At 43.0% G+C, this 23,739-nt stretch overlaps 2 protein-coding genes across 3 annotated transcripts in view; one reads left to right on the forward strand and one right to left on the reverse strand.

Annotated features, from left to right (window-relative positions):
• Window positions 1-1,677, reverse strand: part of TMC7 (transmembrane channel like 7) — a 105,827-nt gene extending 104,150 nt beyond the window's left edge. Inside the window, exon 1 of the mRNA XM_075317984.1 lies at window positions 1,448-1,677. Coding sequence (XP_075174099.1) covers window positions 1,448-1,481 — 34 coding nt within the window. The 5' untranslated portion in view covers window positions 1,482-1,677. The remainder of the gene's footprint in view (window positions 1-1,447) is intronic.
• A 6,702-nt stretch (window positions 1,678-8,379) lies between these two features.
• The window catches only part of TMC5 (transmembrane channel like 5), a 203,667-nt gene continuing 188,307 nt past the window's right edge, over window positions 8,380-23,739 (forward strand). For both annotated transcript variants that reach the window (XM_075319132.1, XM_075319133.1), the window contains exon 1: window positions 8,380-8,617. The gene's annotated coding sequence lies outside the window, so the exon portion shown is untranslated. The remainder of the gene's footprint in view (window positions 8,618-23,739) is intronic.

Here is a 23,739-nt window from a genome sequence, read left to right on the forward strand (position 1 = left end):
CAGCCCACATAACCCTAGACGCCGACCCCCGTAACCCCAGCCCACGTAACCCTAGACGCCGACCCCCGTAACCCCAGCCCACGTAACCCCAGACGCCGACCCCCGTAACCCCAGCCCACATAACCCTAGACGCCGACCCCCGTAACCCCAGCCCACGTAACCCTAGACGCCGACCCCCGTAACCCCAGCCCACGTAACCCCAGACGCCGACCCCCGTAACCCCAGCCCACGTAACCCCAGACGCCGACCCCCGTAACCCCAGCCCACGTAACCCCAGACGCCGACCCCCGTAACCCCAGCCCACGTAACCCTAGACGCCGACCCCCGTAACCCCAGCCCACGTAACCCTAGACGCCGACCCCGTAACCCCAGCCCACGTAACCCCAGACGCCGGCCCCCGTAACCCCAGCCCACGTAGCCCTAGACGCCGACCCCCGTAACCCCAGCCCACGTAACCCCAGACGCCGACCCCCGTAACCCCAGCCCACGTAACCCCAGACGCCGACCCCCGTAACCCCAGACGCCGACCCCCGTAACCCCAGCCCACGTAACCCCAGACGCCGACCCCCGTAACCCCAGCCCACGTAACCCCAGACGCCGACCCCCGTAACCCCAGACGCCGACCCCCGTAACCCCAGCCCATGTAACCCTAGACGCCGACCCCCGTAACCCTAGACGCCGACCCCCGTAACCCCAGCCCACGTAACCCTAGACGCCGACCCCCGTAACCCCAGCCCACGTAACCCTAGACGCCGACCCCCGTAACCCCAGCCCACGTAACCCTAGACGCCGACCCCCGTAACCCCAGCCCACGTAACCCTAGACGCCGACCCCCGTAACCCCAGCCCACGTAACCCTAGACGCCGACCCCCGTAACCCCAGCCCACGTAACCCTAGACGCCGACCCCCGTAACCCTAGACGCCGACCCCCGTAACCCCAGCCCACATAACCCTAGACGCCGACCCCCGTAATCCCAGCCCACATAACCGCAGACCCCGAAACCTGAGTCACAGCCCCCATAACCCCAGATGCGACCCCCGTAACCCCAGCCCACAGAACCCCAGACGCGCCCCCCTTAACACCCAACCCATGAAAGCCCAGCCAGGGCTCCCCGTAATCCCAGACAAGGTTTCCTTTAACCCCGTTCACAGCCCCTGTGACCCCCAGACGCCGCCCCTTTAATCCCAGGGACGCAGACCCCATAAAAGTACTTGACACGGCCCCATAACCCCGGAGACGCTCCTTCAGTGCACCCCGCAGGTCAGTAATGCATTCCTCCAGTGTACACTGCGCTAAAGTCTGATGTAAATGGCGCAAGTCATCTGCGAAGTTTTCGGACCCTCCCTCATGTCCCGGCACAGGCAGATGGCCGCTTCTACACTACGTCACTCATACACCTCGTGACGTCACAGAGCGCGTGTGAGTCACTACACACCGGTCACCTACCGTTATCAGCCTCGGTGTCCATCCCGGGCTCCATTCAGTCACTCGTTCTTCTCCGGACTCCTCCACTTGTGCCGCCCTGGGCGGGACTACACAGCCCCTCCCGACCTCCGCTCCCCCTCCTCACACCATGGTTACCATGACAATCGGTGAGGAGGGTCTGCGTATCCGGGAGAAGTGTGATTGGTTGGGAGGTATAAAGGGGGCGCGTCTTAGTCCAGGTGTTGCACACAGGAGGGGGAGGAGTTAGGAGAAGCGAGCGAGGTGCATCATCACGTGACCGCACAGCGGGCTTCTGAGGGGAGAGGAGTGGCTGTGACACGTGACTGCTCCCTGGAGTGAGGAGAACTGCTCAACCAGCAACTCCATAACCTGCGGCAATAACAACGCACATGTGAACCGAGGCTAAGCAGGGTCACCCAGAAAGTGCCGCAGTGTACAGGTTATCATCAGACGTGCCCTCCCATAAACACTGACTCCCTGTGAAGCCAGTACTGTGTCTTGCCCCATAGATCAGCACTTCTCATAAGGAGACCTACATGGAGGCCCTCATAAGTGGCCCCTGGAGTGCAGCTTGTGCCTTGTACAAAGTGCTGCAAAAATTATAAGGGGTGTCCTGAGGGTTAGGGGACCCCTGTAACCAGAGCACGGCATTAACCCTTTACAGGGGGTGTTCCCTTTCAGTAAATGAATGTCCTCGGCTGCAGATTAATATGTGATACTTATATATGTATTTAAAGCATCATGTAGAGTAAATATGGGTAAGGCGGGGATCCAGAATTAGAAAAACAGTCATTTCAGAGGACAACAAAGCCCAAAATATAAAAGGTCACACAATTCATAGGCTGCTGGGCTCACATGAATCTGGCCATTTTCGTGTGCTAAGTATCTCAATGCTTACGCTTTTTCATGGCAGTAATGCATGTCTATTCCTATATTCATTGTCAGATACATTATAGCTCTACAGAGTGCAACTGTCTCCTTTTTGTTACTATGTATCATGGTCAGTGTGCCCCTGTTCACATTAGAAAGGTAGGGTGTGCCATCAGTCTGTTTCTTAGATTACAAGGTGATGCCTTCTGATTGAGCACTCCTGCTCTTCAGCCTTAGGCTAGTTTCACACATCCGGCGTTTTGCCGGTTTGCCGGATTCGGCGCACGTCAGTACAGTGTATACAGTACAATGGCAGCGCGACAAGCACCGGTCACATGCTGTCATGTGACCGGAACTTGTGACCCGGAAGTTGCGGCGCTGCCATTGTACTGTATACACTGTACTGGCGTGCGCCGAATCCGGCAAACCGGCAAAACACCGGATGTGTGAAACCGGCCTTAGGTGATTTTAGTTCTCCATTTGCTGGTTCCTATTTGCCCTTAAATTGTAGGCTTTTTTTTAACCCAAACAGAGACGTTAGTTTGATAAGGACCCAAGAAAAAGATGTCACCTTGCCGTTGGCTGTTGGGCTCACATAAAAGTGGCCATTTTTGTGTGCTAAGTATCTCACTTTTTTCTTGTTTTTTACATAGCAGTAATGCATGTCTTTGTTCCCATATTCATTGTTCCACAAATCTTAACACTACAGAGTGCAACTGTCTTCTTTTTGTACAACAATTCATAGGCGACATAACCAGCAGGATGAGATTTTCACTACATACCTCGTTTTTCCAAAAAATAAGACCTAGCTGGAATTTTACAGCATTTGCAGTGTAAGGTTTAAAAATAAGCCCTAGTCGTGGTTCAATAATGAAGTGTCCATGCAGCTAAAAAAAAAAGTTGAAGAACACTGCAGGATACTTCATTATAGAAAGCAGACAACCCCAAAAGAGAGAAGACAGAAGACCCCGCAATCATACTCACCAGACACCGAACGGGAGGACCTGCAACAGAACGAATCAAGGACCAATGGTGGAATGCACACACATCAGGTCGCACACTCCCACATCAGATCACACACACACACATGAGATTGCACACAATCATACATCAGATCACACACACACATGAGATCGCACACAATCATACATCAGATCACACACACACATGAGATCGCACACACATGAGATTGCACACAATCACACATCAGATCACACACAATCACACATCAGATCACACACAATCACACATCAGATCACACACAATCACACATTAGATCACACACTCCCACATCAGATCACACACAATCACACATCAGATCACACACAATCACACATCAGATCATACACACACATCAGATCACACACACACACACATCAGATCACACACACATCAGATCACACACACATCAGATCACACACACACATGAGATCACACACACATCAGATCACACACACACACACACACATCAGATCACACACACATCAGATCACACACACATCAGATCACACACACACATGAGATCACACACAATCACACATCAGATCACACACAATCACACATCAGATCACACACTCCCACATCAGATCACACACTCCCACATCAGATCACACACAATCACACATCAGATCACACACTCCCACATCAGATCACACACACACATCAGATCACACACACACACATCAGATGACACACAATCACACATCAGATGACACACAATCACACGTCAGATCGCGCACACACACACACACACACTCATCAGATTGTAAACTCTCACATCAGATCACACATACACATATCAGATCGCACACAATCACACATTAGATTACACATTCCCCCATCAGATCACACATCAGATCGCACACATACACTTGCCACATCCGGCGAAACCTATTGCTTCTGGCCTGCAAGTGAATCTGGGACGCAGTGTGGTGGAAAGCATAGGGGACCTGCGGTGGAACGCATCGAAGCATTCCACTGCTAAATCCTCCATGCATTCCACCACAGGTCCTTGTGTTCCACTGCACTGTGTCACATCTTCTTCTGGTGGCCAGAAGCAATCGGTATTGCCGGATGTGGTGAGTGTGTGTGATCTAATGTGTGATTGTGTGTGCGTCCTCATAGGTGTGCGATCTGATTTGTGTGTGTATGTATTTGTGCATGATCTGATATATGTGAGTGTGTCGGCCAGAAGAAGGGGATGCCTGCTGAATATCGCAGTAGGACCTGGGAGCGGCGCAAACGTCTGGGGTCTGGTAAGTATGACTCTCCTGGTAAGGGATGTCTGTTTTTTTTGGGGGGGAGGGGGGGTTACCTTACTCCAACTGTGTTTCCCCAAGAATAAGCCTCACCCAAAAATAAGCCCTACTGCTTTTTCCAGGACAAAAAGAGTTTAAGACAGGGTCTTATTTTTGAGAAAACACGACAGTAATACACTGCATACAAAAATACTAATGAGGCTTAGAATGTTATATAGTAACAAATTACATACAAATAAGAGAAATGAGATAAATGATCAATTAATATTCAATAGTGAATAATATTCAGTAATAACACAAATTTTTTTGTTTATCTTAATTTTTTAATGCTGTAACGTCCTGGAGGTGGATCCACGGGACCGAGCACTGGACTCCCCCAGAGAGGCAACCAGGAGCGAACCCCTATACAGGGACTTTCCGATCACCCCTCCAGAGGGCCTAGATGCACGGTAGCCGGAACAATAGGGGTACGGAGTACGTGTCCTTCAGAAGTCTGTACGGGAGATGACTAATAGTCCAGTAAAAGCCGCTCGTCAGTATTTTTCCATGGAGCGTGTGTACGTTCCGTGCATACGTGTGTCCGTTTTGAAAAAGCGCTGACATGTCCGTGTTGCTCCGGGATCACGTACCCATGGACCCATTACATCCTATTGGTCAGTGTTGACACGTATGTGATACGGATGATGTCCGTGTGCTATCCGTGCGGTGCGTGTCCGTGTTGCTCAAATCAAGTTTGTTACAAAATTAAATACTTGCAGGTGGCCAAGGTACCCTACAAAATCCAACATAAAAATACTAAGGCCTCCGTGGATAATGGCATGGTTGTAGTATATATCCAAACACATTGGATATCCAAGTAAAAAGACCAACAGGTTAATTAATTGTGGATAATTATAAGAATGTGCTAATCAAATCCACCTATGTCTCATTATTCCCAACAAATAATCATTAACTTAATTTGATGAAGATGTGAAAAACGGACAAGATACGGAAAGCATACGGAACACACACTGACGTATTACATGCACAGAAAAACGCACACACGTACACACGTAGGACACACGTAATGCACACGGACACTACACGGAGAGGAAAAACGGACTCCAAAAACGGACATCGTCACACGTACCCTTTTTTCACGTGCGTGTGGCAGAGGCCAAAGGGAACCGGTCAGGTCAAAAAAGTGTATAACCTACAAGCAGGAGCTTGTAACCCCTTCCTACCCATCCCTTTATTGTAATATTGTGTAAAATGAAAGTAATAAAATACGTTTTATTACTTACATATTCCCTATATAAATGAGCAGGTCTCTAGCCCCATGGGTGTTGCATTGCCCAATGGGCGTTTGCATACATTCCATGGTATCACACCTCTGTGGGCGTGATACCATGGATTTACATGAGTGACCTCACGTCTGCTCCTTCAGAAACCCGCGCATGCGCGCTTCCCATTCTCGCCGCCGCCTCATCCTGGTGTTTACATGTCGGCTTCTGACGTGCACTATACAAGCTCAGAAGACCCCTGCGGTTCCTGTCATGCACAGTGCGCATCTGAACCCAGCAAGTAAACACCCGGATGAGAAGGCGGCGAGAATGGTAAGTGCGCATGCGCGGTATTCTGAAGGAGCAGACGTGAGGCTGCTCATGTAAATCCATGGTATCATGCCCACAGGGGCGCGATACCATGGAAAGTATGCAAACGCACACAGGGCGATGCAACGCCTATGGGGCTAGAGACCTGTGCTATTTACATAGGGAATATGTAAGTAATAAAACATATTTTATTACTTTCATATTACACAATATTACAATACAGGGATGGGTAGGAAGGGGTTACTAGCTCACACAGACTCCTGCTTGTAGGTTATAACGCTTTTTTGACCTGACAGGTCCCCTTTAAATAAAAAAATATAGATGTTTGGTATCTTTTTAATCCTACTGACCTGAAGAGTCATATTGCCAGGTGATTTTTATTGCATAGTGAACGTGGTAAATAAATGTAAAAAAAAAACCAAAACAGTAATAGAATTGCAGTTTTTTCAGAATTTCACATTTGGAACTTTTTTACTGCATCATGTGAAAAATGAATGGTGTCATTCAAAAGGACAATTCGGCTGACAAGAAACAAGCCTGAATATTCGCTCAGAAAGTTGTTCCTACATTCAGTGTATACGTTCTTTCTTTGTAATGTTCAGCGCTTTTCGGGTGGGTCATGGAGCTTTACTTGCTTGTCTGATAAAGACGTGTGCACACACCTTCCTTTACCTGCAGCGTAAATTCTTTTGGTGTCGCTGTCTGAGTAAACTTTCTGAACTGATAAAAATTGAATATTTATTCTATAAGCCAAAACAAAAACAAACAAATTGAAACAGTACAGTGATTTTTGATCACTTTGTCTCACCAAAAGAGTTCAGAAGGTAATATAAAACCATAGTACCGCAAAAAAACATACCCTTATACAACTCCATGGGCTAAAAACTCAAAAAAAAAGGTACAGCTCTTGGAAGATGAGGATGAAAACTCAAAAGCAAAGAGGGGACTCTGTCACCAGGGGTGTGACAATCGCAGAAGTTGCGACCGTGACGGGTACAGGGGGACTGCCAATCCCAGTGCCTGCTTCAGCTGAATGTGCGTCTGAGGGTGCACATCCAGCTGAAATGCATTGCAGCACAGAGACTCATCGAGTCCCTACACTACAATACAAACTGCTAGCAGGCAGCTAACATCAGCAGTACTGAGACTGGAGACACATGAGAGTGACATCATGTGCCATGGCGAGCACTCCGATGTCAGTTGCCGGCCACTACTCGCTGGCTACAAAGGACGCCGTGTGACGTGAGAATGAAAGTAGAGGGGTTTTTATTAGTTAGAGACAGAATGGGGGCTGTTTATGCCAGGAAAGAGCCCATATATACCATAATGAAGACCATATATACTAAGATGGAGACCATATATACCAGGATGGGCTTGTCATGGGTACCATATATACAAAGATGGGCTCAGGATGGGGACCATATATACCAGGACGGGGAACATGTGTACCAGGATGGGGACAATGTACCAGGATGGGGGACATATTTACTGGAAAGTTGCCCTAGATGGGGGACTTTAGTACAGGATGGGGACATTACTACATAATGAAGGGGAGGGGAACTTATATGTCTTTACAGGAGTTAGAGTGCTACAGAGCCTATATATCTGACCAACATGCAAGTGTTGGGGGCAGGCCCCAAACTTTGCACCAGGCCCATCCGGCTCTAGTTATGCCACTGTCTGTCACCACATAAGTCTGGAGCTGACCCAGTATTGATCCAAATACTTTAGGCGTACATTCGCATGATCAGTGTTAGCAGCGTTTTGGACCCAGCATATTTCCAATCGCGGTGTTGTACATTAGAAGCACACTGAATGGGATTAATAGAAATCTGACCACTGTGTTTCTTTTCTACGCAGCATAAACTGACCGGCGGTGCGGGTTCCTGAGCCACAACTTGTGGAGACAAGAGTGTTCTCAGCAAGAAAACACAGTGAAAGTCCGCAGCCCCTGAACCCTGATCGTGGGCACGGACACTGCGTTCTCCTGCGTCTCCGCAAGAGGAAAGACGCTGCGTCTGGAACTCGAGGAAGCCTGATTATGGGCAATTATCCTAATGACTCCAGATATAGGGGACCTCTTATTTGTGAAACTTTCTATTATTAACCTTTTTTTACAGCCTGTAATAAATCTTCTTGCGTTTTTCACACTTATTGGGTGTGATGACTGGGAGGTGATCTCTGGGGCCAGGACATTCCTCTATAGGAGGCAGTAGCTGCTGATTGTCTCCAGGGGAACAGCTTCAGAGAAGGTTTCCTGGAGAAACAGAAAGCCATGAGGACAGGAGGAGAGCTGTGATCGGCGGTGACATCAGCGGTGACATCGGCTGTCTGCACCTTCTCAGCGATCGTCCTCACAGGAATGGGCTGCAGTTCTCGGATCTGATGGTTTCCTGAAGAGAGAAATAGCTGGCACCTTAGAGGAGAAGGAGTCCGGGCTGTCACCACAGGTAATGTCACTGATCACAGGGGCAGCACAAGACTGGGGATCGCATGTGAGCAGAGGGGATGTGGACTGAGGTCTGCACTGTATATACACATGTATAAGTGACTGATCCGAGCACTATAGAAGTACAGCCCTGTATATATACACATATAAGTGACTGATCCGAGCACTATAGAAGTACAGCCCTGTATATACACATATATAAGTGACTAATCCGAGCACTATAGAAGTACAGCCCTGTATATACACATGTATAAGTGACTGATCCGAGCACTATAGAAGTACAGCCCTGTATATATACACATATAAGTGACTGATCCGAGCACTATAGAAGTACAGCCCTGTATATACACATATATAAGTGACTAATCCGAGCACTATAGAAGTACAGCCCTGTATATACACATGTATAAGTGACTGATCCGAGCACTATAGAAGTACAGCCCTGTATATATACACATATAAGTGACTGATCCGAGCACTATAGAAGTACAGCCCTGTATATACACATATATAAGTGACTAATCCGAGCATTATAGAAGTACAGCCCTGTATATACACATATATAAGTGACTGGTCCGAGCACTATAGAAGTACAGCACTGTATATACACACATATAAGTGACTGATCCGAGCACTATAGAAGTACAGCCCTGTATATACACACATATAAGTGACTGATCCGAGCACTATAGAAGTACAGCCCTGTATATACACATATATAAGTGACTGATCCGAGTATTATAGAAGTACAGCCCTGTATATACACATGTATAAGTGACTGATCCGAGCACTATAGAAGTACTGCACTGTATATACACACATATAAGTGACTGATCCAAGCACTATAGAAGTACAGCCCTGTATATACACACATATAAGTGACTGATCCGAGCACTATAGAAGTACAGCCCTGTATATACACACATATAAGTGACTGATCCGAGCACTATAGAAGTACAGCCCTGTATATACACATATATAAGTGACTGATCCGAGTATTATAGAAGTACAGCCCTGTATATACACATGTATAAGTGACTGATCCGAGTATTATAGAAGTACAGCCCTGTAAATACACATATATAAGTGACTGATCCTAGCACTATAGAAGTACAGCCCTGTATATACACACATATAAGTGACTGATCCGAGCACTATAGAAGTACAGCCCTGTATATACACATGTATAAGTGACTGATCCGAGCACTATAGAAGTACAGTCCTGTATATACACATGTATAAGTGACTGATCCGAGCACTATAGAAGTACAGCCCTGTATATACCCATATATAAGTGACTGATCCGAGCACTATAGAAGTACAGCCCTGTATATACACATATATAAGTGACTGATCCGAGCACTATAGAAGTACAGCCCTGTATATACACACATATAAGTGACTGATCCGAGCACTATAGAAGTACAGCCCTGTATATACACATATATAAGTGACTGATCCGAGTATTATAGAAGTACAGCCCTGTATATACACATGTATAAGTGACTGATCCGAGCACTATAGAAGTACTGCACTGTATATACACACATATAAGTGACTGATCCAAGCACTATAGAAGTACAGCCCTGTATATACACATATATAAGTGACTGATCCGAGTATTATAGAAGTACAGCCCTGTATATACACATGTATAAGTGACTGATCCGAGTATTATAGAAGTACAGCCCTGTAAATACACATATATAAGTGACTGATCCTAGCACTATAGAAGTACAGCCCTGTATATACACACATATAAGTGACTGATCCGAGCACTATAGAAGTACAGCCCTGTATATACACATGTATAAGTGACTGATCCGAGCACTATAGAAGTACAGTCCTGTATATACACATGTATAAGTGACTGATCCGAGCACTATAGAAGTACAGCCCTGTATATACCCATATATAAGTGACTGATCCGAGCACTATAGAAGTACAGCCCTGTATATACACATATATAAGTGACTGATCCGAGCACTATAGAAGTACAGCCCTGTATATACACATATATAAGTGACTGGTCCGAGCACTATAGAAGTACAGCACTGTATATACACACATAAAAGTGACTGATCCGAGCACTATAGAAGTACAGCCCTGTATATACACACATATAAGTGACTGATCCGAGCACTATAGAAGTACAGCCCTGTATATACACATATATAAGTGACTGATCCGAGTATTATAGAAGTACAGCCCTGTATATACACATGTATAAGTGACTGATCCGAGCACTATAGAAGTACTGCACTGTATATACACACATATAAGTGACTGATCCAAGCACTATAGAAGTACAGCCCTGTATATACACATATATAAGTGACTGATCCGAGTATTATAGAAGTACAGCCCTGTATATACACATGTATAAGTGACTGATCCGAGTATTATAGAAGTACAGCCCTGTAAATACACATATATAAGTGACTGATCCTAGCACTATAGAAGTACAGCCCTGTATATACACACATATAAGTGACTGATCCGAGCACTATAGAAGTACAGCCCTGTATATACACATGTATAAGTGACTGATCCGAGCACTATAGAAGTACAGTCCTGTATATACACATGTATAAGTGACTGATCCGAGCACTATAGAAGTACAGCCCTGTACATACACACATATAAGTGACTGATCCGAGCACTATAGAAGTACAGCCCTGTATATACACATATATAAGTGACTGATCCGAGCACTATAGAAGTACAGCCCTGTATATACACACATATAAGTGACTGATCCGAGCACTATAGAAGTACAGCCCTGTATATACACATGTATAAGTGACTGATCCGAGCACTATAGAAGTACAGTCCTGTATATACACATGTATAAGTGACTGATCCGAGCATTATAGAAGTACAGCCCTGTATATACACACATAAAAGTGACTGATCCGAGCACTATAGAAGTACAGCCCTGTATATACACACATATAAGTGACTGATCCGAGCACTATAGAAGTACAGCCCTGTATATACACATATATAAGTGACTGATCCGAGTATTATAGAAGTACAGCCCTGTATATACACATGTATAAGTGACTGATCCGAGCACTATAGAAGTACTGCACTGTATATACACACATATAAGTGACTGATCCAAGCACTATAGAAGTACAGCCCTGTATATACACATATATAAGTGACTGATCCGAGTATTATAGAAGTACAGCCCTGTATATACACATGTATAAGTGACTGATCCGAGTATTATAGAAGTACAGCCCTGTAAATACACATATATAAGTGACTGATCCTAGCACTATAGAAGTACAGCCCTGTATATACACACATATAAGTGACTGATCCGAGCACTATAGAAGTACAGCCCTGTATATATACATACAGGATATAAGTGACTGATCCGAGCACTAGAGAAGTACAGCCCTGTATATACCCATATATAAGTGACTGGTACGAGCACTATAGAAGTACAGCACTGTATATACACATATATAAGTGACTGATCCGAGTATTATAGAAGTACAGCCCTGTATATACACATATATAAGTGACTGATCCGAGTATTATAGAAGTACAGCCCTGTATATACCCATATATAAGTGACTGATCCAAGTATTATAGAAGTACAGCCCTGTATATACACATATATAAGTGACTGATCCGAGCACTATAGAAGTACAGCCCTGTATATACCCATATATAAGTGACTGATCCGAGCACTATAGAAGTACAGCCCTGTATATACACATATATAAGTGACTGATCCGAGCACTATAGAAGTACAGCACTGTATATACACATATATAAGTGACTTATCCGAGCACTATAGAAGTACAGCCCTGTATATAGACATATATAAGTGACTGATCCGAGCATTATAGAAGTATAGCCCTGTATATACACATATATAAGTGACTGATCCGAGCATTATAGAAGTATAGCCCTGTATATACACATGTAAAAGTGACTGATCCGAGTATTATAGAAGTACAGCCCTGTAAATACACATATATAAGTGACTGATCCAAGCACTATAGAAGTACAGCCCTGTATATACCCATATATAAGTGACTGATCCGAGCACTATAGAAGTATAGCCCTGCATATACACATATATAAGTGACTGATCCGAGCACTATAGAAGTACAGCCCTGTATATACCCATATATAAGTGACTGGTCCGAGCACTATAGAAGTACAGCACTGTATATACACATATATAAGTGACTGATCCGAGTATTATAGAAGTACAGCCCTGTATATACACATATATAAGTGACTGATCCAAGCATTATAGAAGTACAGCCCTGTATATACCCATATATAAGTGACTGATCCGAGCACTACAGAAGTACAGCCCTGTATATACCCATATATAAGTGACTGGTCCGAGCACTATAGAAGTACAGCCCTGTATATACACATATATAAGTGACTGATCCGAGTACTATAGAAGTACAGCCCTGTATATACACATATATAAGTGACTGATCCGAGCATTATAGAAGTACAGCACTGTATATACCCATATATAAGTGACTGATCCGAGCACTATAGAAGTACAGCCCTGTATATACCCATATATAAGTGACTGATCCGAGCACTACAGAAGTACAGCCCTGTATATACCCATATATAAGTGACTGGTCCGAGCACTATAGAAGTACAGCACTGTATATACACATATATAAGTGACTGATCCGAGTACTATAGAAGTACAGCCCTGTATATACACATATATAAGTGACTGATCCGAGCACTATAGAAGTACAGCCCTGTATATACACATATATAAGTGACTGATCCGAGTATTATAGAAGTACAGCCCTGTATATACACATATATAAGTGACTGATTCGAGTATTATAGAAGTACAGCCCTGTATATACCCATATATAAGTGACTGATCCGAGCACTATAGAAGTACAGCCCTGTATATACCCATATATAAGTGACTGGTCCGAGCACTATGGAAGTACAGCCCTGTATATACACATATATAAGTGACTGATCCGAGCACTATAGAAGTACAGCCCTGTATATACACATATATAAGTGACTGATCCGAGCATTATAGAAGTACAGCACTGTATATACACATATATAAGTGACTGATCCGAGCACTATAGAAGTACAGCCCTGTAAATACCCATATATAAGTGACTGATCCGAGTATTATAGAAGTACAGCCCTGTCTATACCCATATATAAGTGACTGATCCGAGCACTATAGAAGTACAGCCCTGTATATACCCATATATAAGTGACTGGTCCGAGTACTATAGAAGTACAGCCCTGTATATACACATATATAAGTGACTGATCCGAGCATTATAGAAGTACAGCCCTGTATATACCCATATATAAGTGACTGATCCGAGCACTATAGAAGTACAGCCCTGTATATACCCATATATAAGTGACTGGTACGAGCACTATAGAAGTACAGCACTGTATATACACATATATAAGTGACTGATCCGAGTATTATAGAAGTACAGCCCTGTATATACACATATATAAGTGACTGATCCGAGTATTATAGAAGTACAGCCCTGTATATACCCATATATAAGTGACTGATCCAAGTATTATAGAAGTACAGCCCTGTATATACACATATATAAGTGACTGATCCGAGCACTATAGAAGTACAGCCCTGTATATACACATATATAAGTGACTGATCCGAGTATTATAGAAGTACAGCCCTGTATATACACATATATAAGTGACTGATTCGAGTATTATAGAAGTACAGCCCTGTATATACCCATATATAAGTGACTGATCCGAGCACTATAGAAGTACAGCCCTGTATATACCCATATATAAGTGACTGGTCCGAGCACTATGGAAGTACAGCCCTGTATATACACATATATAAGTGACTGATCCGAGCACTATAGAAGTACAGCACTGTATATACACATATATAAGTGACTGATCCGAGCACTATAGAAGTACAGCCCTGTATATACACATATATAAGTGACTGATCCGAGCATTATAGAAGTATAGCCCTGTATATACACATATATAAGTGACTGATCCGAGCATTATAGAAGTATAGCCCTGTATATACACATGTAAAAGTGACTGATCCGAGTATTATAGAAGTACAGCCCTGTAAATACACATATATAAGTGACTGATCCGAGCACTATAGAAGTACAGCCCTGTATATACCCATATATAAGTGACTGATCCGAGCACTATAGAAGTATAGCCCTGCATATACACATATATAAGTGACTGATCCGAGCACTATAGAAGTACAGCCCTGTATATACCCATATATAAGTGACTGGTCCGAGCACTATAGAAGTACAGCACTGTATATACACATATATAAGTGACTGATCCGAGTATTATAGAAGTACAGCCCTGTATATACACATATATAAGTGACTGATCCAAGCATTATAGAAGTACAGCCCTGTATATACCCATATATAAGTGACTGATCCGAGCACTACAGAAGTACAGCCCTGTATATACCCATCTATAGTGCTCGGACCAGTCACTTATATATGGGTATATACAGGGCTGTACTTCTGTAGTGCTCGGATCAGTCACTTATATATGGGTATATACAGGGCTGTACTTCTATAATGCTTGGATCAGTCACTTATATATGGGTATATACAGGGCTGTACTTCTATAGTGCTCGGACCAGTCACTTATATAAGTACAGCCCTGTATATACACATATATAAGTGACTGATCCGAGCACTATAGAAGTACAGCCCTGTATATACACATATATAAGTGACTGATCCGAGCATTATAGAAGTACAGCACTGTATATACCCATATATAAGTGACTGATCCGAGCACTATAGAAGTACAGCCCTGTATATACCCATATATAAGTGACTGGTCCGAGTACTATAGAAGTACAGCCCTGTATATACACATATATAAGTGACTGATCCGAGCATTATAGAAGTACAGCCCTGTATATACCCATATATAAGTGACTGATCCGAGCACTATAGAAGTACAGCCCTGTATATACCCATATATAAGTGACTGGTCCGAGCACTATAGAAGTACAGCACTGTATATACACATATATAAGTGACTGATCCGAGTATTATAGAAGTACAGCCCTGTATATACACATATATAAGTGACTGATCCGAGTATTATAGAAGTACAGCCCTGTATATACACATATATAAGTGACTGATCCGAGTATTATAGAAGTACAGCCCTGTATATACCCATATATAAGTGACTGATCCAAGTATTATAGAAGTACAGCCCTGTATATAAACATATATAAGTGACTGATCCGAGCATTATAGAAGTACAGCACTGTATATACACATATATAAGTGACTGATCCGAGCACTATAGAAGTACAGCCCTGTATATACCCATATATAAGTGACTGATCCGAGTATTATAGAAGTACAGCCCTGTCTATACCCATATATAAGTGACTGATCCGAGCACTATAGAAGTACAGCCCTGTATATACCCATATATAAGTGACTGGTCCGAGTACTATAGAAGTACAGCCCTGTATATACACATATATAAGTGACTGATCCGAGCACTATAGAAGTACAGCCCTGTATATACACATATATAAGTGACTGATCCGAGCACTATAGAAGTACAGCCCTGTATATACACACATATAAGTGACTGATCCGAGCATTATAGAAGTACAGCACTGTATATACACATATATAAGTGACTGATCCGAGCACTATAGAAGTACAGCCCTCTATATACACATATATAAGTGACTGATCCGAGCATTATAGAAGTATAGCCCTGTATATACACATATATAAGTGACTGATCCGAGCACTATAGAAGTACAGCCCTCTATATACACATATATAAGTGACTGATCCGAGCATTATAGAAGTATAGCCCTGTATATACACATATATAAGTGACTGATCCGAGCACTATAGAAGTACAGCCCTGTATATACCCATATATAAGTGACTGATCCGAGCACTATAGAAGTATAGCCCTGCATATACACATATATAAGTGACTGATCCCAGACCTATAGAAGTACAGCCCTGTATATACCCATATATAAGTGACTCATCCAAGCACTATAGAAGTACTGCACTGTATATACACATATATAAGTGACTGGTCCGAGCACTATAGAAGTACTGCACTGTATGTACACATATATAAGTGACTCGTCCGAGCACTATAGAAGTACAGCCCTGTATATACACATGTATAAGTGACTGGTCCGAGCACTATAGAAGTACAGCACTGTATATACACATATATAAGTGACTGGTCCGAGCACTATAGAAGTACTGCACTGTATGTACACATATATAAGTGACTCGTCCGAGCACTATAGAAGTACAGCCCTGTATATACACATGTATAAGTGACTGGTCCGAGCACTATAGAAGTACAGCACTGTATGTTCTCTCATCATATGTATTATTCCTGCATTACATGTGTGCTGATACAGATATATAAGAGTAAATATTTATTGATCAGTGATAAATAAATATAATGTTCACCATACATGTCATTTACTGTACATCTGTGCTTTATTTAGATACATAAAAGTAAATATTTATTGATCAGTGTGTTTTATGTATAGTAGGAACATATATAAGTACATTGTTCACCATACATAAGTCATTTACTATGATATCCAAGGGGACTGTTCACTTGGATATCATTGAATTTTGATTAGGAAGGACTATGGGTCATATGTAGGTTTATGCTTTAATTTGGGGCCATTGTTGATACATAACATTGATAATATGGATCTGTGGATTCTAGGTGTATTCATAAGTCATTTACTGTAGGGTTTGGATGCTTATATGTATGCTATATGTTAGTAATTATATATGCCATATACAATGCTGAATACAAACTGTATATGATATACTATCCTAGATTATACTCTATAAGGCCCCCTTCACACGTCCGTGAAAAAACACGCACGTGTGTTACGTCCGTTTTTCGGGTCCGTTTTCCGTTTTTGTGTCCTTTTTTTGTGTCCGTGTGCCATCTGTGTGAATGCCATATGCTAGCCGTGTGTGCGTGTTGGTTGTCCGTTTATGCGTGAGAGAAATTACTGACATGTGTATGTGTTGTCCGTGTGAATTTATGCGTGTTTGTGATGCACAATGTCGTAGAGTTAGGAGAAAAGAACTGCATGATGGGAAGCAGAGTCCAATATTATTATAAAAAGCAATCTTTATTGTAGCCAAAATTACATAAAATCATTTAAAATACAAAAACACACTAAATAGCACGGTATGAATCTCCCCACCAACTCACAATAATATAATGGTATACCATAGTATCATGTAATAAGCTAAAGAGACAAGATATACCCCTTAACAAAAGCCACAATATGCCGTACTGCACATCTAGAATAATATACACTTTAAATACATAATATAACAAGTCATGAGACCAAGCAAATAACATAATACATAATCCTCAGGAGTAGAGAATTGCGTGTGGCTCTGTTATATAAAGTAGCAGACCCAGATTATATTCGGTGGAATAAGGAGTGGATATAGAGGGATTACAACCCTATGGGTCCTTGTCCAGAACAGGACAAAGTGGTACTATACCAAGATTAAAGCCGGAGGACCATCCATGCTGTCAAATACCCCACCAAGGGGTCAGTCACACGGGAAAAAAATCAAGGCTCAATAATAGCGGAGAGGGGAGGAAGAGTCAGAAAAATCCCGTGGGCAAGACCCACGCGTATCGCTGCATTAGCAGCTTCCTCAGGGCAAGTGTGTGCAAAGTACCTGCCACAACAAAGTATAAATGTGCTTAGTAATTAGTCATAAATCAAGTCACCTGTAGGTGCAATGGCAAAAAAGTCCGGGCGGGGAGTCAGCGTTCAGCAGCGTGTGTAATGGCAGCCATGGCTCTGCCAAACGGGCGCCGCCATTTTGGAAAGTCCGCGCGTGCGCGGTAAAGTCCAAAAAGGTGCGATCACCGTTATGAGAAACAGCGCATGCGCGCTAGGTGTATCAGATATTTCATTCGTTGAAAGGGCAATACCATATTAGCATTAGATCCAAAAGAATGTCACAATGAACATAGGTAACCCACAGGCTGTAAATACATATAAAAATCAGAGCCACATACATAGTAATATGTCTAATCCATATATAATAAAGTGGAAAAAGCATATAATCATTTAGGATTTGCATGATAAACAATTTATATATAGTGCATATATGTACAAAAAAGCACATAGATCTAATTACAAAGCATGATCCAATATGTATGCAAAGGGCTCCCATAATTTGCTTGATAGCAGATGGTTATAAACAATTTTTGATGATTCCAAAAGGAGAGTCAATTCTATGATAGATCAAATGAGTCCATATGCAACGTTGTTAAATCAAAGAATGTCCATGATAATAACTGATGATGGATTGACCAAAAATACATCAATACTGATTGAAGGATCAATATCCTGAAGAGGAGAAACAAAAAAAAAAAAAAGAGAAAAAAGAAAGGGACAAGATCAGATATTTAACCAAGAAAACCGGTGAATAGCAGATCCTCATTCAAGCCACTCGGGGCTATTGAATTGAGGTTAAAGATCCATCTGGCCTCATTCTGTAGTAGCCATTTGTGACACGAACCACCTCTTCCATTACCTATAAATCTCTGCAGGCCAAGGATCCGTAACCCCAAACAGGAGCCACGATGAAAAGTAAGGAAGTGAGCCGCAACCGGAGTAATGGGGACCCCCTTTTCGATGTCGGCTGCTGCCAAATTGATGGTGGAAAGATGTTTTTGTGCCCTCTTCCGCAGCTCCTGAGATGTTTGGCCAACATAGATTTTGTTGCATGGGCAGATCAAGGCGTAGATAGTATTTTTTGTTTTGCAGTTGATGTACGATTGTAACTTGTGTCTAGAAGAGTCCTGGGGATGACAAAACACATCTGAAACCGGATGCATATATCTGCAGACATTGCAATTCCCACAAGGATACGAGCCCCTCAGTTGGAAACCCCGATTCAATTTCTGCCTACAACCCGCAAAGTGGCTCTGAACCAATATGTCCTTTAGGTTTGGTGCTCTTCTGGCTGTCAAAAGTGGGTCTGAGCTCACCACCTGGGACGTCTGGGTATCAGCCACTAAAATACCCCAGTGGTTCCGCAGAATATTCTTAATTGTATTCCACTGATCGTTATAGGTGGTGATAAACCTTATACGATCGTCATTTTTTCGTGATTTTGGAATAACAAGTGATGCTTGAGATTCAGGTTTGGCTCTTTGAAAGGCCCTAGAGATAGTGTTCCTGGGGTAACCCAGCTAAAGGAATCTATGAGTGAGATTTTTTGCCTGCTTTTTGAAATCATCATCCCCTGTACAGTTACGTCTAATACGTAAAAACTGCCCAACTGGTATACCTTGTCTTGTATGCGGTGGATGAAAGCTCTGGTACTGGAGGAGGCTATTCGTAGATGTTTCCCTACGATAGAGGTTGGTCGATATCATGTCACCTTTCCTAGAGACTTCCAGGTCCAAGAAGGTCACTACAGAGGAGAATATAGTATACGTAAGAAAGATGTTCAATACATTATTATTTAGCAGAGTGAGGAAATCACGGCAGCCATCTTCTGTGCCCCTCCAAACGAAGAACACATCGTCTATATACCGATGCCAATGGGAGACTTGTGTTTTGAATTGTGGCAAGGAGAAGACAACTGTGGTTTCCCACCATCCGAGAAATAAATTGGCAAAAACGGGTGCACAGCGTGCACCCATAGCCACGCCTGAGATCTGTCTATAAAACCTTCTATCAAAAAGAAAATAATTATGTTGAAGAATAAAATCCAACAGATCAATCAGGAAGGAGTCGTGCATGCGGTCAGAACCCACCTGGAGGTCCAAAAAGTAAGTGACCGCATGCATGCCATCCATATGCTTGATGTTAGTGTATAGCGACTCCACGTCGCAGGTGACCAAAAGGTCACCTGGGGCCAATTTAATATCTTGGCAAATACGAATGAAATGGGAGGAGTCCTGTACAAAGGATGGAAGATTGGTTACCAGTGGTTGCAAGAAGAAATCAACATATACACTGGCTTTTTCACACAGACTGCCAATACTTGCCACAATTGGTCTTCCAGGCGGTTTAGTGATGGATTTATGAACCTTCGGTAATAAGTAGAGAGTCGAGATGACAGGCTGATCAACCCATAAGTACTTTTTTTCGGTCTCATTGATGATGCCAAGGTGCCAGGCTGAATCCAATAAGCGGTGGAATTTAGCTGTGAAGAGGGCTGTCGGATCAGATGGAAGTCTAGAATAAAAAGTATCGACACTCAATTGTCTGTTAGCCTCTTCTAGATACATATCAGTAGGCCAGATGACAACATTACCCCCTTTGTCCGCCTCTTTCACCAATAAATCATTATTATTCCTCAAATTACGAATGGCTGATTTTTCAGCCTGATTGAGATTAGGCGCTCTTGGTGAGTGAGGTTTCAATTTCCAAATATCAGCTTTGACAAGTTAGAAAAAAATCCGAACAGCTGGTACCAAAGAAAATGGAGGGTTCGTTTCGGATTTATTTCTGTAAGGAAATCTAGGCCTACTTACATCATTTTCATTCTCCTGGAGCAAGTCCAGAAGATCTCTGAACACCCTCTGTTCATCTGACATAGAATGATCCCCTGCTGAAGGTTTGTTGTAGATGACTTGAAAAATCAATTTCCTACAAAAGAGGTAGAGATCCTTTGTCAGAGTAAATTTATCCAGGACATGAGTTGGAGAAAAAGTAAGTCCCCTTTCCAAGACAGAGATTTCATGTGCTGAAAGTACATGCTGTGATAGATTAATAATATGAAGTTTGTCCTTACCCGCTTGTATATCCTCATGTGGAGTGGGAGCCCTATCGGAGTGAGACCCTACTTCCTGAACCTCCCGATGTTCATCCGCTGTGGTGGTCGAGCTTTGGATCTAGTGAACATTGATGTTTGATTGCCTACGGCGCCGGCCCCTCCTGGGCCGGTGTCTAGGTTGCTATCCGTGGAAGACAAAAAATCACTTGAACTCTCTCTCCTCCCTTCTGTATGACCAGTTCGTTGTACATAATTATTTCTGGGACGCTCAGGCTGTCGAGAATTTCCTCTATGTTTCCATTTGAAGGCATTTTTACTATCAAAATCACCTTGATCACGCTGAAATTTCTTCCTCTTTTTATCAATAATGGTCTTTTCATAAACATCCATAGATTCCTTCAATTTTTGCTGGAACAACAAAACACGTGATTGGTCCTCAAGTTTGAGTAATTTACCCTCAAGATCTTTGATGTTTGTCTTAGTTGTAGCAAGTAAGGTTCTATCATGCTCCAATAACATATTGATAAATATGTTGGAGCAACGTATAAGACCTTGTTCCCAGGTTTCTTGGAACACCAAGGATGGTTCCCAAGCTGGGAAGATTGTGACCCGAAGACCTCTAGGCACAATACCCACACGGAGGTACTCCTCCAAACACCGAATATTCCACCAAAGTCTAATACCAGTTTTGTGTGCTATGGTCAAATCTGAGGTTAATAAAGTGAATTCATCTGAATTGGGACTAGGAAACGGACCGGGCCCAAATACAGCACCCGACTGTGCCAAACACGCCGCCTCGCGAGACTCCCAGTCCATGGTGGACCGCCACTGATACGATACAATAAATATATAATTATAATAATCACAATAGAGAGGTGTGCTACCCCAGAGATTTTCTCTACAATAGAAAAAACTCTGAATTGCAAAACCAGGGGAAGGGGTGCACAACTAATATCTAATTATAATATAAAGACGGTCTCAATGCTAACCCATTCAGTAAGAAACAAGCTAGTGTTAGGAGAAAAGAACTGCATGATGGGAAGCAGAGGCCAATATTATTATAAAAAGCAATCTTTATTGTAGCCAAAATTACATAAAATCATTTAAAATACAAAAACACACTAAATAGCACGGTATGAATCTCCCCACCAAGTCACAATAATATAATGGTATACCATAGTATCATGTAATAAGCTAAAGAGACAAGATATACCCCTTAACAAAAGCCACAATATGCCGTACTGCACATCTAGAATAATATACACTTTAAATACATAATATAACAAGTCATGAGACCAAGCAAATAACATAATACATAATCTACAGGAGTAGAGAATTGCGTGTGGCTCTGTTATATAAAGTAGCAGACCCAGATTATATTCGGTGGAATAAGGAGTGGATATAGAGGGATTACAACCCTATGGGTCCTTGTCCAGAACAGGACAAAGTGGTACTATACCAAGATTAAGTAGATACATGTGTGTGTTTATTTACTGTAACTTACAGGTTAATCATGGAAGATATCTCGGGGAGACACATGACATGATTAATCTAGGACTTATTGGCAGCTATGGGCTGCCATTAACTCCTTATTACCCCGATTGCCAACGCACCAGGGCCAATCGGGAAGAGCCGGGTATAGTCCCAGAACAGTCGCATCTATTGTATGCGGCCATTCTGGGCGGCAGCTGGCTGATATTGTTAGGCTGGGGGGCTCCCCAAAACGTGGAGCTCCCCATCCTGAGAATACCAGCCTTCAGCCGTGTGACTTTACCTTGGCTGGTATCAAAATGGGGGGGGACCGCACGTCGTTTTTTTTAATTATTTATTTTTTTCACTGCACAGTATAGTCCCGCCCCCCGGCGGCTGTGATTGGTTGCAGTGAGACAGATGTCAATCAGCGTGGGGGCGTGTCTAACTGCAACCAATCTTAGGCACCGGTGGGCGGGGAAAGCAGGGAATACGAGATTGTTTAATGAGCGGCCGGCTTTTTCAAAAGAGGAAAAGCCGCCGAAGTTTAGAGAACAACCGTGCAGCGCCGCACCGGTGATCGGGGAACGGTAAGTATGAGAGAGGGGGGAGACTGACCGACAGACAGCGAGAGAGGGACAGACAGACAGAGAGACCGACCGACGGACTGAGGGAGATTGACCGACATACAGTTAGGTCCAGAAATATTTGGACAGTGACACAATTTTCGCGAGTTGGGCTCTGCATGCCACCACATTGGATTTGAAATGAAATCTCTACAAGAGAATTCAAGTGCAGATTGTAACGTTTAATTTGAAGGTTT

This window comes from Anomaloglossus baeobatrachus, chromosome 7, assembly GCF_048569485.1.
Source record: "Anomaloglossus baeobatrachus isolate aAnoBae1 chromosome 7, aAnoBae1.hap1, whole genome shotgun sequence".
NCBI lineage: Eukaryota > Metazoa > Chordata > Amphibia > Anura > Aromobatidae > Anomaloglossus > Anomaloglossus baeobatrachus.